Here is a 19980-nt window from a genome sequence, read left to right as displayed (position 1 = left end):
CAGCTTAGTGTGAAGATCACATTATTGCTTTCACAGGTAGCCATGCCTTTGGTAGGATAGATGATGCCTGTAACCACACTGGAGTAGGTGGTGGTGGGTGGATGTATAAAACAGGTCTTGCATCTAGGTCTACTGCCGGGATTTGAGCCAAGAGGCAAGGGGTTTGGAGCAGGGTTAGGGTGGAAATGGAAAAGGGCATTGTTTAGGTTCAGTGGGCAGCAGAATTTTGCTGTGAGAGGGGTAGGAAGGATAGTGGGTAAGGTATTTTTCATTTGACTGCATAACAAGAGATAGTTGAGACCCTTTTAAGAACGGCTCCAGGCCTTGGTGGTACTGACTCACAATGGGCGTGCAGAGCATCGATGTGTGCAACATTATGTACATAACAGAGCAAAAGGTATTGATTAGGGAAGAATATTTGATAGAAGTACAAAATAAGGGTAGGAAACAAAGAGAGCAAGAGGAAAAAAAGCAGTTTCAATAGCAAGCACTAACAATAAAATCTTTAAAAAATGAAAATATAAAAGAATGTAGCAGTGCTACAAATCTGAAATTTAAGTGAGCAACCTTTACATTTTATATATCTTTACCTTTGGTCCATGTCATCAGCTATGCGCTTTCCTCCTACCTTCCACATAATATCAATTGGTGTGTCACCTAGAGCCGTGCACTGAAGATGTGCCTGCTCACCCTTCTCCACTTGCATTTGTTTTGATTTCTGTGGAAAGTATGCCGGAGCTGAAATATGTAGTTGAAAGACAATCATCTGCATATTTTCCCTGAGAAAGTTTTAAGTATACCATTAACACTTTTTCAGTGGTTAGGTATGTTAATAGACAAAGTAAGTGTCATGCAAATGTTGTCTTTCTGAATGTACAGTCTGCAGGCACTGTGAACAATACTACAGAATACTTTTAAAATCAATTTATGAAGAATTGTTCTCAACATCTCTTTGTATAAGCTCAAGTTGATGTTTTGTCTTCATCACTTCTTAGTGACTAATACGTGATATTTTAGGTTTCCAATGAAGACTTGTAAACTTATTTTTATTTTAAATAGACTGTGCCACAGTTTTATGATTGATGCTTTGGCTACCAGGATAAGAACTGTGCAATGAACTCTGATGGGAAGAAATAGAATAACACAAAATATTTATCTTTTTCATTATCAATAAATTGGATTGAGCTCTTATACTTTCAGAAACAATGTACCAAATATAAAACAGAGCAGTGTTAACACAGCATTGAAATAACAATATGTTTAAAGCTAAGACAATAACTGTAGCAGTTTTTTTAAAAAATCACTTCTAGTGTGGATGACAGTTTAACAGATGGTTCAGGGAATCTAAATTTATTGTAAATACTGAAAAAACCTTGAAAGATTGGAGTTTGCAACTGAGTATGACCATGTGCACCATGCATGAATATATTCTAAATAAAAGTTGTATAGTCTGTATGTCATTAGCATATGCAAGGGTTGTATATGGTCATAAGCTTCTTATAAAACAATAGCATAAAACAGTACAGAGTCAGATGTTAAAGGCCAATGAGAATATCTAATGTATTAAACACCATGGCAAAATACAGTACATACCATTAACTTTCAGAAATATGACTTTGCTGACTCCAGTTCCAACCTCATTCTTAGCTTCACATAAGTAGTATCCTTCACTGTCTTTGCTTATGTGTAAGAACTCAAGTGAACCATTACGGTAAAAATTTACATTTGGTTCATATAGAAATTCTTTATATTCACCAGGATGTGAACCTGTAAACAAGAGATTGGTCACTAATATTTATTTCATTTATTTCTTGGTGTGGGACAATGATTACTGTGATTTTTTCCTTGAGTCATAAGGGAATAAAATCAATGAAAGTTGTTATAAGCTAGCAACAATTGGATTTAGGTTCAAAAACTAAAATAAAATGAAAATCAGTGAACTGAAAGAGTTCCCACTACATTCTCCACAAAGGATGTCAGATGCAGAATAATTTCATAAGGCATGTGTGAGGAGATAATAGTCACCGAGTGAAAGCTCATGGCTGTAGGCCCCAGCAGAAATGCTGAATCTGTGGACACACATTGTAGTGGGAGAGAATGACACTATAGTGGAAGAGAAAGACAGTTTCTCACTCCATCGTTTTGGGTGTCATAAATCAGTTTGGGGACTATTTTTTCATTACACATCAGCTGTAATCGTTGACCCACATCCATGACAGCAACCATAAGAATTCTCTTTTAACTCTAGAAAACATTAGTCATCATTTTCAACTTATTAAAGCAATTATTTAAGTATTCTTTATAATGATGAAGTTTAATGACTACACAACACAGACTGTCATTTCGATTCCATGTTGGTGTACAATATCCACATCTCATTGCCCATAAAAATACAGGAAAACAAATCACTTCCATTTTGTCAATATCAGTCCAAAAGTGCTCACACGTTCAGCATTCACTGTCCTTTGTGCTGTCTGGAAAGCATTTTCAGTAGGCATCTTGTATACAGTTTGCAATAGCCAAGCTTTGCTATGACAATCATGATGTGCCAAACATGAGGAATACATCAGGCAGAGTAGCAATCATCAACCGTTGATCAGATCACAGTTTTTTTCCACTTATTGGACAATTTCAATGGTAAGGGTTTAGAGTCTGCCACTCTGCTCTTCACAATACACAATTGTATGACCACTTTTAACCCCATACCTGATGATTTTTTAGTGAGTTATGACCCAAAAAATAGTAATTTTTATTAAATACATCCTATACTCCAAGGCATTACATACAGACATATAATGATAGTTTTTTTTTAAAAACAAAAAACATAATAATGAATCACAGATTTTTAAAGAGCACCATTAATAACATCCTGGGAATACTCACGAACTAGACTTTGATTAAAACACCCTGAAACTAAAACTAATTTTTCAGTATCTGTGTAGAAATGAAGTAGAGCCATGTATTTTACAGTGGCTTCCTGTGAACATATATCTTGGAGGAGCTGGATGGGGCACAGTGCACATATTTATGTTACATCACTGGCAAGCAATTGTCAGTTATCTGACAAACTGTCATTACTTTCAGTCTTTAATGAAATAAAATCACACTATTCTTCACTTTCTGAGCTGCTAAATTCAGTGTCAAATTAAGGATCACTGCAGCTAGAAGCACTGCCTAAACAATAGAGGACAGAGCTTGAAAGCTTATGTCTTATTGTTGAGTAACCAAAGCTGCACACAGTAAAGATGATACCTAGTGGCAACCACCTCAACCAGAACATGACAGCCAGGCTACAAATACAGGACTCTTTAGCAGCCAATCATTTAACTATCAGCACTGAAATGGGTACAAGAGAGGTTTTATCTTTTCAAAGTCTGTTCTTAAGTTGCCGAGTATACTCTGGATTTTAAGATTCTGTCAAAGTAATAAAAACAAAATAAGTTGGGACTTTATGTTATGGGGTTAAATTCCTAGCACCAATGTCTAACCTTTCTATCACTAATAACCATAGGTTCATAAACTAGGCCCAACTCCTGGTGACTATGAGCAGCTACGCGTACAAAGTGCAAATTACAAAATGCACTTCACAACTGAAGTAGCACTGCATGACTTTATTCTGAGCTGCCAACATTTAAACATAAGCAAATGGCCATTACTTTTAGAATACATCTTATTTAATATCTTGTCTAGAGCAAGCTGCTCTCACAAAGCCAAACTGTTTCTTTAAATATTTATCTACTTTATTGTTACACTGAAATAGAGCAACAACCTAAATAGAAAGGACAAAGATAAAATATACATTCATAGCTTTGGGTGCTATTTCTTTGTGCAAAGGGGAAGGGGGGGGGGGGCAAGGAAAATTCTTCTTAGTTTTCAGCTGTTCTAATTAATGATTTTGAGACACCACTGGAGATTTCACAACCATTAAACTACTCTCTGTCCAGGTTCAATTTTCCTTCTATCTTTTCATCCATCATAAGTTGCATGAAGAGGAACAGTTTGCTCTGTAGATGTGGTAAAAATAATCTATTTTTTGTGTTTTTCCTTTCTTTTTTTCATTCCTTCACAAATCATGTTCTGGAAATCCCATCCAGATGGAAATTCTTCAGAGATTTGGAACTCAAATCCTGCTCTTCCTGAATGCAAGTCTAATGCTTTAACCCCAGTAATATCTCATCTTATCATTGGTCATCATCTACCCACATAATTTTTGCATGCTGCAGTATGTACACATTTTAATTCACTTTCATCATATTTATTGATGAAATATTGAATATTTGGGTTCAACTCCATACAGGAATACTTACTACACATCAAATCTCATTATTCACAAGTGCATGTTAAACTGAAGATCACAAATGTGTGTAAACTGCTCCAAGTTGTTTCAATATAGCTTTGCTGTATCAATTCTCATTCTTATTTTTCTAATTCTTTTCTGTTAAGAAACTAGGTGTTTGTTTAGGTCATTTTTGTTAGTACATATTCATCTAAGTTTATAACTGTTTCAGTTATTTTTTTTTGGTTGACAAATATTAAATCTGGTTTCTGAAAATTGATTTTAACTTCAAACTCTTCATTGCTATATTTACTCTGTCTAGAAAGAATCAAGGAGAAACATAGTGTCATCAGCATGAAGGATGTTGTTTAAGTGTAACCTCTGATTTTAATTTTTCTATCACCATTCTCAAGGAATTTCAAAATATGGTTGAAGAATGTCAGGGATACAGATCAATGTACCATTGTTTCACACTTTGTAGTTTTCTTATGCCACCTACAGTCTTAAAAGTAATGAAGGTAGCAAAAGTATCTGTATTTCACAGTTGGTTAGTGTGAACACGAATAATCAGACAGTGCATGATACAAGTGCCTCCATGGCCAGCCTTGAGAGGTTGCTTCATAATCTGGACAGATGGTGCAGCAATTACTGTGCTGTGTGCACAACAGCCCAATATAAGCCTAGCACTCCACATCCGTGCCCTTACTTATGTTTACTTGCTGAGACTGTATTTTGATGTGTTCTATAGTGATGACACTTTGTACTCTTTATACTTCATTCCTCATTCCCCCCCCCCCCTCCCCCCCCCCCCCCGCCCTTGAACCATGACCTTGCAGTTGGTGGGGAGGCTTGCGTGCCTCAGCGATACAGATAGCCATAACGTAGGTGCAACCACAACGGAGGGGTATCTGTTGAGAGGCCAGACAAACATGTGGTTCCTGAAGAGGGGCAGCAGCCTTTTCAGTAGTTGCAGGGGCAACAGTCTGGATGATTGACTGATCTGGCCTTGTAACAATAACCAAAACGGCCTTGCTGTGCTGGTACTGCGAACGGCTGAAAGCAAGGGGAAACTACAGCCGTAATTCTTCCCAAGGGCATGCAGTTTTACTGTATGATTAAATGATGATGGCATCCTCTTGGGTAAAATATTCCGGAGGTAAAATAGTCTGCCATTTGGATCTCCGGGCAGGGACTACTCAAGAGGATGTCGTTATCAGGAGAAAGAAAACTGGCGTTCTACGGATCGGAGCGTGGAATGTCAGAACACTTAATTGGGTAGGTAGGTTAGAAAATTTAAAAAAGGAAATGGATAGGTTAAAGTTAGATATCATGAGAATCAGTGAAGTTCGGTGGCAGGAGGAACAAGACTTCTGGTCAGGTGACTAGAGGGTTGTAAACACAAAATCAAATAGGGGTAATGCAGGAGTAGGTTTAATAATGAATAGAAAAATAGGAATGCGGGTAAGCTACTACAAACAGCATAGTGAACGCATTATTGTGGCCAAGATAGATACGAAGCCCAACCTACTACAGTAGTACAAGTTTATATGCCAACTAGCTCTGCAGATGACGAAGAAATTGAAGAAATGTATGATGAAATAAAAGAAATTATTCAGATAGTGAAGAGAGACAGAAATTTAATAGTCATGGGTGACTGGAATTTGGTAGTAGGAAAAGGGAGAGAAGGAAACGTAGTAGGTGAATATGGACTGGGGCTAAGAAATGAAAGAGGAAGCCGCCTGGTAGAATTTTGCACAGAGCACAACTTAATCATAACTAACACTTGGTTCAAGAATCATGAAAGAAGGTTGTATACATGGAAGAAGCCTGGAGATACTGACAGGTTTCAGATAGATTATATAATGGCAAGACAGAGATTTAGGAACCAGGTTTTGAATTGTAAGACATTTCCAGGGGCAGATGTGGACTCTGACCACAATCTATTGGTTATGAACTATAGATTAAAACTGAAGAAGCTGCAAAAAGGTGGGAATTTAAGGAGATGGGATCTGGATAAACTGAAAGAACCAGAGGTTGTACAGAGTTTCAGGGAGAGCATAAGGGAACAATTGACAGGAATGGGTGAAAGAAATACAGTAGAAGAAGAATGGGTAGCTTTGAGGGATGAAGTAGTGAAGGTAGCAGAGGATCAAGTAGGTAAAAAGACGACGGCTAGTAGAAATCCTTGGGTAACAGAAGAAATATTGAATTTAATTGATGAAAGGAGAATATAAAATTGCAGTAAATGAAGCTGGCAAAAAGGAATACAAACGTCTCAAAAATGAGATCGACAGGAAGTGCGAAATTGCTAAGCAGGGATGGCTAGAGGACAAATGTAAGGATGTAGAGGCTTATATCACTAGGGGTAAGATAGATACTGCCTACAGGAAAATTAAAGAGACCTTTGGAGATAAGAGAACCACTTGTATGAACATCAAGGGCTCAGACAGTAACCCAGTTCTAAGCAAAGAGGGTAAAGCAGAAAGGTGGAAGAAATATATAGAGGGTCTATACAAGAGCGATGTACTTGACAATATTATGGAAATGGAAGAGGATGTAGATGAAGATGAAATGGGAGATACGATACTGCGTGAAGAGTTTGACAGAGCACTGAAAGACCTGAGTTGAAACAAGGCCCCGGGAGTAGACAACATTCCATTGGAGCTACTGACAGCCTTGGGAGAGGCAGTCCTGACAAAACTCTACCATCTGGTGAGGAAGATGTATGAGACAGGCGAAATGCCTTCAGACTTCAAGAAGAATATAATAATTCCAATTCCAAAGAAAGCACGTGTTGACAGATGTGAAAATTACTGTTGCAAAATACTAACACGAATTCTTTACAGACGAATGGAAAAACTAGTAGAAGCCGACCTCGGGGAAGATCAGTTTGGATTCCGTAGACATGTTGGAACACTTGAGGGAATACTGACCCTACGACTTATCTTAGAAGCTAGATTAAGGAAGGGCAAACCTATGTTTCTAGCATTTGTAGACTTAGAGAAAGCTTTTGCCAACATTGACTGGAATACTCTCTTTCAAATTATAAAGGTGGCAGAGGTAAAATACAGGGAGGCTATTTACAATTTGTACAGAAACCAGATTGCAGTTATAAGAGTCGAGGGACCTGAAAGGGAAGCAGTGGTTGGGAAGGGAGTGAGACAGGGTTGTAGTCTCTCCCCAATGTTATTCAATCTGTATATTGAGCAAGCAGTGAAGGAAACAAAAGAAAAATTCGGAGTATGTAGTAAAATCCATGGAGAAGAAATAAAAACTTTGAGGTTTGCCGATGACATTGTAATTCTGTCAGAGACAGCAAAGGACTTGGAAGAGCAGTTGAACGCAATGGACAGTGTCTTGAAAGGAGAGTATAAGATGAACATCAACAAAAGCAAAACGAGGATAATGGAATGTAGTCGAATTAAGTCGAGTGATGCTGAGGGAATTAGATTAGGAAATGAGACACTTAAAGAAGCAAAGGAGTTTTGCTATTTGGGGAGCAAAATAACTGATGATGGTCGAAGTAGAGAGGATATAAAATGTAGACTGGCAATGGCAAGGAAAGCATTTCTGAAGAAGAGAAATTTGTTAACATCGAGCATAGATTTAAGTGTCAGGAAGTCGTTTCTGAGAGTATTTGTATGGAGTGTAGCCATGTATGGAAGTGAAACATGGACGATAAATAGTTTGGACAAGAAGAGAATAGAAGCTTTCGATATGTGGTGCTACAGAAGAATGCTGAAAATTAGGTGGTGTAATGTAATGGACTATTGAAGAGTGCAATACCACCCTTATAGTCGCATCTGCCCTTGCAGGGTCAGTTATTTAATATTATTGTATGTAGTATTTAATTTTGCCCAAATCTTTTTTATTATATTATTCTATAATGTGAACTTTATTTGTTTATTTCTGGAGAATATGTTGGCACCAGTGTGAGCCAAAGACATCCGTGTGTGAAAGGTAGAGAGTGGGACATTGTTAAGGTGACTGTTGGAGTGAGTTAGTTGGATGGTTGTGGGGAGAGCGTGGTTTTGTGAGGTGGACTGTTTATGGGAGTACGGAAGGAAGTCTGTTGTCTTATATAGAGAGTATCATAAATAGTATCTGATATGAAGATGGAAATTATTGTGAAAAAGTTAAATTAATAAAAATGAAGAATCAATAGTAAAACAAAAAGCGAGTACCAGTTTTCATTAGCACACAAAGACCCGGACCTAATATTAACAGTGTTAGATGGATGGAACACACCATGGTGAGAATCAAGAAAACGAACAAAATTCAGCATCTAAAGGTAAGGTATTTTAATTAGTTTTACTATTCTGTGATGTATCATTCTTTTGTCTAAATATTAAGCTTAACATCGTCTGTTGTAGATACAGACCATCCAAGCTGGTGGGGTGTCGTCAATTGATCATCACAATCTCAGGGTTTGAAATAGCATTTTATGAATTGAAAGTTTGTCACTTGATATTTGATTTTCACCCCAGACGAAAGAGGGTACATTACAATGGATAGATCATATAACTAATGAGGAAGTATTGAATAGGATTGGGGAGAAGAGAAGTTTGTGGCACAAGTTGACCAGAAGAAGGGATCGGTTGGTAGGACATGTTCTGAGGCATCAAGGGATCACCAGTTTAGTATTGGAGTGCAGTGTGGAGGGTAAAAATCGTATAGGGAGACCAGGAGACGAATACAGTAAGCAGATTCAGAAGGATGTAGGTTGCAGTAGGTACTGGGAGATTAAGAAGCCTGCACAGGATAGAGTAGCATGGAGAGCTGCATCAAACCAGTCTCAGGACTGAAGACCACAACAACAACAACAACAACAACATACTTCATTCTGTGTAACTTTGGATCTCTTCATGTGGAAGCAGAATATAACTTGGTTGGTGTAACTTCTGGTATTGTGTCTGTATAATATTAAAACATACTTGAGGTTGAGGATAGCATACTCTGAGTGTTTCATCTCTTTGGTGTGATTTACAGCCAATGTGTGAGTGGAATTAGTTCTCCAATCTCTTATGGAACAACAGCGAGCTCTCACTGACCAGCAGCAGGCTCTCTCCATGAAAATTTGGCAGCAGGTTGGAACACCATGTTCCACAGCCACTGATGAGACCCCCACCATTTCCTCTGTATGACTGTGAAAAATGACTTTGGCATCATTTTCAAGCTTCTGGAGTGACTGAACCCAATTTAAATTTTTATTGGACTACTTCTTGTGTATATCACCTTTTGTTTCAGCAGGCTCATCTCCAAGAACCTGCCAGTCTCTGTTTTGGTAAAAAGTGTTAACAGCTCTCTAATTATCATTGCAAATGTACTCATGTTATTGCTGCTTGCACTGAGTTCTATCATTGTCAAAAGTGGCTGCAATAGTCATAGAGTTTGGGCAGCACAACTCCATCGGCTTAGCTATTGTTGCAGTTTCTAACAGAGAACCACTGGAACATAAGAATATTATTTTCTTGAATTACATGCTCAATTTACAGGCATGAGAATACATGACTGTACACAGACAAGGGAGTAAGCTGTACAAAAGTCAAAGAATAGACACTGTCACTGCAACTTCTGTATACAGTGTCAGTGGGGTGGGGGAAGGTGTATTTCTGCTTGTGAGAGCATGGAGGGGTATGATGGGGACAGGGTAGGTCTGGTAGTAGGTCTGGGAGCTTCGAGGGTTGGGGGGAGGGAGCCCAATATAAGTCTGTTGCACCAAGCCCTTGGGTTCACTTATGTTCACTGGCTTATTGTACACTCGCCTACAAGACTGCATATTGATGTGTTCTATAGTTATGAGACTTTGTACTGTTCTATACTTATATAGTGTTATTGTGGATCTCTACATGTGGAAGCAGAGTAAAATGTGGTTGGTGTTACTTCTGATAATGTGTCTGTATAATGTTACAGCTACAAATGATCTGTGTTTTCTTAGAGGTTAACTTCAATGAATGAGAGGATAGTCAAGAAAACTGAAAAGTAGTTTATGTGAATATTCATATTTTCATGACATATTGATTGAGCCATTAGATTTTGGGTATGCAGCTGCAGAAACTTCATTTCTTCTATTTATATTTCAGCCATATACCTTTTGGCCATCTTCTGAGTGAGCACATTTGTTATTTTAAATACGAAAGCCATCAATGTGCTTGAAGCCACACAATACACAAGGGCCTCAGATGTTGTTGGTTAGACACTTGATCCATGTTGGGATATCGATACACCAATTGGATATGCACAGTAGTGATGTCTTTGCAAGTTGATCAAAGAAAGTGCTGAATTCCATGCTTTGTCCAAGCAGAAACTGCAATCTCCACTAATTAAATCCCAAGCCAAACAAATTTCCACTTCTTCCTTCACCACTGAGTCCCAGAGCGGTGAAGTTCAAACTAGAATTTCTACATTCTCATACAAAATTATTGGCCTCTGTACACAAAAGAAGTGTCAGCGTACATAGCACAATAATTTATTGATTATGTAGCTTGTACACAAGAACTGTTACTTTCCAAATGAAGTGAAAAAAAATTAATTATGATAATTTTGATGATACATCAAAAATCAAGGAGATAAAGTTCCTGTGCAAGTGGTAACAAAGCATAGCAAATGTATGAGAAGTATACAGCCTTCATTAAAAATAAGGCAATCCACAATCTGAAGGTTGGTTTGAACAAAAGTTTGCTTTAATAACTCTGGTCCTATTGGGGGTTGCATAACCTTGATTTCCTGTGACACACTACCACTTTTGAGAAGAGCCACAGTGTAATATAAATTCCAAAACATAGTGTATCTTTACATTTTTGACATTAACAAATCATTGTCATGGGTGAAATAACTGATAAGTGACAGAAAAAAATCTGCAGTCTGACAGACGATTGAACTAAAGGCCTTTGGATGACAGCCTGACAATTACCTACTTAGCCACCAAACCACTTATAGCCCTTAGGCAAATGTTTTTACCTTAGCAAATATTTAAATTTCCATGACCAACAATATCATAACAGTGCACTGAGTTTTAACATATGTAATGCCCTTAATATCATCAAGAGCACAGGAGAATAAACATACAGAAGGATTTACAGTGTAATTACCAACTGCTTTTCTCCATGTAATACTAGGAACTGGGTAGCCATCAGCTTGGCAGTGCAATGTAACGTCTTGACCAGAGGCAACATTTGCATCAGTTGGTTCTACTGTCCAATGTGGTGGTACTGAAAAAAAAAGCAATAAATTAGTTTTTCTCTATCCTACAAATTTTTTGGTAGCTCTCATCCGTTCATACACATGCACAGATGCTGTAGTACTTGGAAAAAATGCATACAGTTTAGATAATGTACCAAACCAGCAAATGTGCACCCACTTGCCTATTTTTGTTTTTAAATCTACTGGTGTCCATGGGAAACTAAATGATTTGAATATTTATTCCATCTGAATAAAACAAATAGAGATAGTTATTGTCTTCGACAAATCAGTAAACTTTTACACAGGGATCTTTGAAAGTCAATTTTCAAAAACTTTCATATTAATTTGAAATAGTATTTTGTTCAATTAATAAAAATTCTGAAATAATTCTATAATTGACATGGTTGTTGCCTATAAGGAGGAATATTTATTAACATTTTGTAATCAGTTATTGTATTTGATTATCAGAGACAAGCAATTTTATTGAAGAAGATGAAGTCTGTCAGTTGATGTCAACATAAAATACTAACAATATTTGAATATTTGAAAATTACAATAAAATCAACATGTTAGAGCAGTTAAACAATGGATCTGTTCTCATATTATTGTATTACAATTAAAAGGTTTCTAAATAGCAACATATAAATCTGATAAACCTTAAATTGCTGTAATTATTCCATTTTAGTATTGCAATAAGCAAATCTTTCTTATGTAAGAAATGTACAGTCATGTGTGTACCAACAAAAAATTCTGAAATTAGCTTAATTTTTATAATCTGTATTATTAAGAATGTAGCTGAGACTTGAGGCACCTTGCTTAGAAACATTTTATTTAAGGTAATGGGCAAAATTTAAGATTTGGAAAAAAACTACATGCACTTGAAAATCAGACTTAGCTTAGAAATTTTTGTTTTAGGATTAACATACCTCATTTGAAAGCCTTGATTGTCTTCTACATTAAGAATATCTTGTATTGCTTAATTCCCACAAAGAAAAGCTCCTTATGATAAGTAGCAATGCACCCTTTTCATAATATTGTTGTTATTCCAGCATGGACTTCCCATTATTTTATTTATTTATCTTTCATTCTTTGCTACTTACTGCCTTACTGAAGTGTTGGATCCTCTGTAGTTTACCACTATTAGTCACTATCCAGCAGTAACAAAACTGCTGACCAGAACTCACAGGGGACCACGAGGAGGCAATGCCGTTGACACATCCATACAGTTAGTGCAGACCCAAGGTTCAAATTTGTTTGATGTATTCAATGTTAAACACAGGTTGGCCCTGGTTCAAGGACAATTCCAGTGCAACAAATGGTACTCATACTAGAGTATTCACATTGGTGAATACTCTGGCATTACCATGGAAGCTCTAACACAGATTCCCACTGCCAGTATATGCTCATTACTTTTAGAGGAGCAACTGGACAGACCATAGACACCTTTGGAGTGCTGCGCAGTCTGCATAGGGGCTCCATTGTAGTCTTTCTAGGGACTGCAGATAATAGCAAATGCTGACAGCTCAAACAACTGCCTTAGCATTTATTCACAGTATCATGGTACTTGTGGTGACAAGCTTTCTCTCCTTGCATTTGATGAGATGTCACTGAGGACATTTATGCATTACCTCTGCTGGTCAACATGCATTAGTTACCTACAGGTGTGGGATCTGATAGTTCATTAACAACTTTAGGGGTGAATTCCATATGCTATGCACAAGAGTTTTGTCAAGGTCTGGAGGTGCTCTCAGGCACTAGTGCAAAACACATCAGCAGTGACTGTTGCACTGTGCACTATGCAACTTGCAGGAGAGTGGTAATCAACATGCAAGACAGTGAAAAATGCAGAATTTATAATTCTCATTGACACTAGAAAATAAATAGTACTTCCCACTTTTTACATACTCTGCTACAAGTTTTTCTTAATAATCGAACTATGTGGTATGAATCTAAATCTGGGTGCAACTGAACCACATCTTCCTTACAACATTTTACACCAACAATTTATTGTTACCATTGGTGGTAGTCAAATGTCAACTTCTGGGCAAGAAGCCTTAGGGTTCAGTATGGTGTTACTGTTGTTGCTGCATCTCTTGTCAGACAGAAGAGAGTATAGTGCTAGGAAGAACTGAATGAAAACAATTGATTCATACAGCTGTTGGAAAACAACTGACTCATTCGGTTGTAGTTATACATATCAGTTCAATTATTCATTCATTCTTTTGAGTGAAAGTAGTCTGTGGGAGCAACAGAATGGAAAACAATCAATTTAGTCAGATGGGCTCCTCATTCATTGTTTCGAATGAAACCCACTATCTGGGGCAACTGAATGAAAACAATTGTTCAGTTGGTTGGACTACTCATTCATTCTTTTGAATGAAACTAATGTGTGGGAGCAACTGAATGAAAATAATCGTGTCAGTCCACTGTAGTTTTACCTGTCATTTGTATTATTATTCACTTGTTTTGAGTGCAGTCAGTGGGACAAATCGAATGAAAAAATTGGACACTGTTGTAGCTTTTCATATTGACTGAATTATTCAGTCTTTCTTTTAAGGGAAAACAATCAGTAGTTTTTCTGTCCATTGGACCATGTACTCATTCTTTTAACTGAAATCACTCTTTAATTTTTAGCTGACAGAGTTATCCATTCATTTTTCTGAGTGAAACCAGCCTGCAATAATTTAATTAGTTGAAGTAAAGCAGTGCTACATTATACTGACAGAGGGTGGTCCTAAGTGAAGACATATATCAGGGGTATGCCAATGTTAACATAAGCAGTATACATGTTCATTTAATTATGAAGTGAATGGAGTGATTTTTCTTTTCATCACTTAAAATTGATTAATATACTGTTGTAGATTAAACTGCCAGCACCCATCGGTGCATAACTAATTAACCTGATGTATCACTGGAGTAGGCCTGCCATCACTTAAATTGCCAACCCCCAGACAAAAATTTCAAAAACTCCAGACATGTGGGTCAAATCAGATTATTATCCCAGAAAAAAACAGTCTGTAGATGGCAAGTTGGCTGGTGGTCACAATGTTCCATGAGCAGCAGTGACATTAGAGAGGGAATGTTTCCTCACTTGCATTTCAGTGCTAATAATGCTAATGGCTGTGTGCCTCCTACCAATTAGCATATACATATTACACATGACAGTAACAAGGATTTGCGAAAATGCATTCGAGAGACATTCATATTAAGACATAGTATTAATTAGCAGTAAGGAAAATGAAAGTAAATGAAATCAGTTTTATACAGCTTGATAAATAGAAGGCAAATGACATTTAAGACATTCAGTTGTCTGGTGGGCAGGGCGGTGTCATGGAGTAAGTGATTGCCCATTGTTGGTAGTTTCTCACTGTCTCAATAAAGAAGTATGGAAAATACAGGGTGTTCCAAAATTGTCTTCACAACTCTGATCACATATATTTCAGAAATGGAGAAAGGTAGACAAGTGTGATTTGTGGCATAGTGTTCATATTCACCTAAGGTTCTAGTGGCTGCTTAAGAGTTCCATGTGTTAAGATGAACATATTTTCTAGAGCCAAGTTCAGTATACATTAAAAAAAAATTATATTACAAAAAAAAGTATGAATTGAAAGTAATACATGCAAACTATCACTTTGGTTTGTTACAAAAAGGCATTATTTTATATTTTATTAGTACCTTCTAGGATGAAGGAATGTGAGCAGGCAAACAGTATCTATCAGTGCTGTAAATTTTCTTCAGTATGTCTGTATTCTTCAACAGTCTTATGAAAACATTCAACTCAAGTTTCATAATAATTCACTCTAGTCATTAACACTGCTTTTGCAGTTTCTACAGCAAATTGTGTTTTGGCACTGCTCCATACATTACTTATTTGGGAAAATATCCTTTCAGTAACAGCATACTGATACAGGTGAATCAATCATTTCATAATTGTTAAATCCAGGACAAATAAGTGTTCCAAATTAATTTTGAAAAAATTCATAAAATAGCTAGAAAAATTACAAGTCTCACGAAACAGGGGGTCGGCTGGATGGGTGTCGCTTTAAATGTGTGTGCTGCCTGTAGCACATAGATTATCTAAGTGATATTCCAGTTCCATGTCTGGCCTAGGCTCTTCTCATTAAAGAATGCTATTGCTGCTTTGATGTGAGCTCACAGTTCATGCAAGTCCTCATCAAAGAAAAAAATGTAATGGAGTTCCACATGAGATGGGTGTCAGATCTGGTCTGTAAAAATCATTACACATACTGTGCCAAATGCCGGAGGGTGGTCAGTCAATAATTAACATGGAAAAATAAGAAAAATCTGCTTTAGGTGTGTGAGACCATTATGCTACAAACTGGATATTTCTACCAACTTCCGTGTCTAAAATATACATGATCAGAGTTGTAAAGACAATTTTGGAACATATTGTATGCACATAGGAGAGTGGCTGAACGTGCTTGCTGCTGTGCTTTTAATAGACTACAACAAAGAAACTATCTATAATGAGCCTGTCCTTTACTGAATTTTAACTTAAAATCTAATTCCAAGCAATTGAATTTCCCCAGGCATGAAAAAAGGTCCAGGTTTTCCCAGACAGTTGTATAAAAATCCCTCCAGCATGCCTCTTATGCCCTCAAAACTAGAAGCAATCCAGGAAAATCTGAATGTATTGCAGCCCTAGTTAGGGATGCAGAGGTGAGTGCAGTGGTTCCCTTAAGGATATTTCAAGAAGAAAGGAACCTTGCATTGTCTTACCAACAGTTTTCATTCTGTTTTATAGGCAATATGTAATGATGTCCACAAATGCAAAATCATTTGAATATTCGCCCATTTCATTGTGTGCAAGGTAAATATTATATACATAAAATTACATCACCACCTATACATTTTCATATATTAACAACAAAGATTCCAAGACTTACCAAGCGGGAAAGCACCGGCAGACAGGCACAATGAACAAAACACACAAACACACACACAGAATTACGAGCCTTCGCAACCGGCGGCTGCTTCGTCAGGAAAGAGGGAAGGAAAAGGAAAGATGAAAGGATGTGGGTTTTAAGGGAGAGGGTAAGGAGTCATTCCAATCCCGGGAGCGGAAAGACTTACCATAGGGGGAAAAAAAGAAAAGGTATATACTCGCGCGCGCACACACACACACACACACACACACACACACACACACACACACACACACACACACACACACACACACACACACACACACACACGCACATCCATCCATACATATACCAATGGATGGATATGTGTGTGTGTGTGTGTGTGTGTGTGTGTGTGTGTGTGTGTGTGTGTGTGTGTGTGTGTGTGCGCAAGTATATACCTATCCTTTTTTCCCCCTAGGGTAAGTCTTTCCGCTCCCGGGATTGGAATGACTCCTTACCCTCTCCCTTAAAACCCACATCCTTTCATCTTTCCTTTTCCTTCCCTCTTTCCTGACGAAGCAGCCGCCGGTTGCGAAAGCTCGTAATTCTGTGTGTGTGTTTTGTTCATTGTGCCTGTCTGCCGGCGCTTTCCCGCTTGGTAAGTCTTGGAATCTTTGTTTTTAATATATTTTTCCCATGTGGAAGTTTCTTTCTATTTTATTTACATCATCATTAATTTGAACCTATACATTTTCAGTTTCACAGGTGGTGTCACAGCTACTAAATATCCAGAAGTTCAAATTTATGGACTTAAGCCAATGAAATATTCGAAATTCCTAAAGTACTGGATTATAAATAAGCACAGAAGCTATAAATCAAAGTCAGTGTGAGAATTTAATCCTCCTCCTCTCATGTAGCAATTTTACCAACACTCATTAAGTCAACAGACATAGCCAAATCTCAAAGCCATAAACAAACAACAAAGTAATTTCAAAATTTTACATCATATTATAGACCTACAAGGAAAAAAGTGGGCTTTGCCATTTCTAATACTGTAGAGCACGTAATTGAAAAGTCTATTACTTTTGATAATGATATATGAGGTAATTGAGCCATTTCTCAACACACTACTGCCACAAATTATACCTTAAAACACTTAGTTTTGAGGGTTCTTTCATATTATGTTCACCTTGAAAATAGCAAAAATTTATAGCTTACATTGTGAAATACAAAGAAAACTGTGAAATATGGTGAAAACTGCCGGATTACAACAGCTTGGATGTTTGTTTTTCACCTGCTGCCAACAGCTGTTTAGCTTGGTTAACCCTCACATTACCAAGAGGTGTATTACTACCCCACATTGATTTTTTCCCTCTAATAATGGTATCTGAAGGGCCACATGCCTGTGGTTTCATGAATTTGCGCTAAAATGATTGACGTTGAATTCACACTCACAACTGTCTAATTTTTTTGGCTTTATCATTGTTATTCAAGTCATTTATTGGTGGGATTGTGAGACTACCCCACTTGGTATGAAATTTCTTATTTTCTTATTTGTAGAAAAAGAAGATTTTGGGAAATATATCTGTCATTCATCTTCTTTGTTGAGTTTTGCCATAGATCCAATGTTTGTTACTGTTGCTGGTTACTATTGTTGAGTTGAATTTGATGTTCACTGTTGAGCTGACAATACACAAGTCAGTATTTCATCTGCAAGTAAGGATGTCCAAGGGGTTTTCTAGCGAAGAGATCATGGAAATTCTATACAATTCTGATGTCAGTGACAATGAAAATGAATGGGACATTGATAATGAACAGAATGAATACATGGAACCTCTTGACAAAGACCAATTCGTAGCATCAGATGAAGCTGATGATGAAATATCAGAAGACACTACACATTCATGTGAATAAGTAGAAGAAGAAGAAGATGATGATGATGATGAAGAAGAAGACGAAGAACTGGAGATTTGTTTGTTTCTAGAAGTGGACTACAGTTTTCTAGTGTATCACCAAAAGGTGGGCATCGTCAACGTTGCAACATTTTGAATGTAACACCTGGCCCAGTGAATGATGGAAAAACAATCAAAACAATAACAGAGTCATTTTTGTTATTTATCTCACCAGAAATTGTGAGCATCATTGTAGAAGAAATGAACAGGGAAGCCAAACGAGTAATTTCTTTGTGGAATGCAGCTCATTCTTCGAACACAATGAGAACGTAGAGATATAAATGCAACTGATGTGTACGCTGTATTAGCAATTCTAATAGGAGCTAGTCGAACTCATGGACATCGTACAAGTACTTCTGATCTGTGAGGAGGTAATGTTCCCTTTTGGCAACCATTCTTTTTGCTGCCATGTCAAGAAACTGATTTTTGTCTGTACTGAAATTCTTGCGATTTGACAACAAAGACATAAGAACACAGAGAATTGAAGAAACCAAGGACAAGCTACAATCCATCAGGGTAGTGTTTGACAAATTTCAATCAAACTTGTGCAAGAACTTCTATCCTTATGAATACGTGACTATTGATGAACAATTAGCAATGTACCAAGGAAATTGCCCTTTTAGGGTTTATATGAAGAGAAAGCCTGGCAAGTATGGCATTAAAATTTGGGTTTATGCTGATGTGAAGACATTTTACTTATTACGGATCCCAATTTACAAAGGAATGATGGACAATACTCAGGAAGTGAATCTAGGATAGAGAGTTGTTTTGGATCTGATGGAACCATTTCTGAATAATGATCATGGTGTAACAACTGATAATTTTTTCACCAGTTTTCCATTGGCTGCTGAACTACTAAAATGAAAAACAACGTTGGTTGGTATCTTGAATTCCAATAAGAGAGAGATTCCAAAGGAATTCTTGCCAAACAGAGAGAGAGAAGTTCACTCTTCAATGTTTGGTTCCACAAATGACTTGACCCTAGTTTCCAATGTTCCAAAGAAGGGAAAGGCAGTTATCATAATGAGAGACAAGTAAGTGGTGAAGAAAGTGAACACAAACCCAAAATGATACTGCACTACAAAAAAACGAAAGGTGCTGTAGATAGTGGGGACAAAATGGCAAGAGAATACAGTTGTGTTAGAGGAATAAGGCGGTGGCCACTAAGAATTGAAAAAAGTCTTGTGTCATTTTACTGCAGTGGCTGTTGAGGTACATAGATTATTAATTTTCTGTTCATTGAGTACTGAAATTAGTGAAAGATATAAAATTTTTTTTGTACTTTGTATCTGTGATCTGATTAAATATGTCTAACAACCTGAAAAACAGTTTTTAATACTAAATAAACCCATTCAATGGAAATAACTAAATCTGAGGACAAATATTATAATAAAACACAAAACTCTTTTGGGGTAGTCCAAATACCCGCTTGGTGAAATAGAGGTGTGAAAAAGCTTGGTAATGGGAGGGTTATGTCACACTAACGCAGTGGCTTGTAGCAAGTTTACTTGGTGGCTTGTTCCAAAGAATCGCTGATGTGATCAGTGTATAGCAAATGGGCTGACCGCAGCTGCCACTTAGGTTTAATTTGTGTAGTTAAACCTCATTTGCACTATACTAATATGCATTAATTTTATTTACAGTAGTTCTGCTTGGAGCGTGTCGACATAGGCAACTCCATTTGCTATATGAAGCACCACAA

General features: G+C 37.2%; 1 protein-coding gene across 1 annotated transcript in view; it reads right to left on the bottom strand.

The window, feature by feature from the left end:
* The window catches only part of LOC126273226 (Down syndrome cell adhesion molecule-like protein Dscam2), a 376826-nt gene that overhangs the window by 152501 nt on the left and 204345 nt on the right, over positions 1 to 19980 (bottom strand). Inside the window, exons 14-16 of the mRNA XM_049976769.1 lie at positions 11368 to 11487; positions 1594 to 1767; positions 591 to 738 (exon numbers count right to left, since the gene is read on the bottom strand). Coding sequence (XP_049832726.1) covers positions 591 to 738; positions 1594 to 1767; positions 11368 to 11487 — 442 coding nt within the window. The remainder of the gene's footprint in view (positions 1 to 590; positions 739 to 1593; positions 1768 to 11367; positions 11488 to 19980) is intronic.

Source organism: Schistocerca gregaria, chromosome 5 (genome assembly GCF_023897955.1).
Source record: "Schistocerca gregaria isolate iqSchGreg1 chromosome 5, iqSchGreg1.2, whole genome shotgun sequence".
In the NCBI taxonomy this organism is placed as follows: domain Eukaryota; kingdom Metazoa; phylum Arthropoda; class Insecta; order Orthoptera; family Acrididae; genus Schistocerca; species Schistocerca gregaria.
This window is presented reverse-complemented; position numbering and strand designations above follow the sequence as displayed.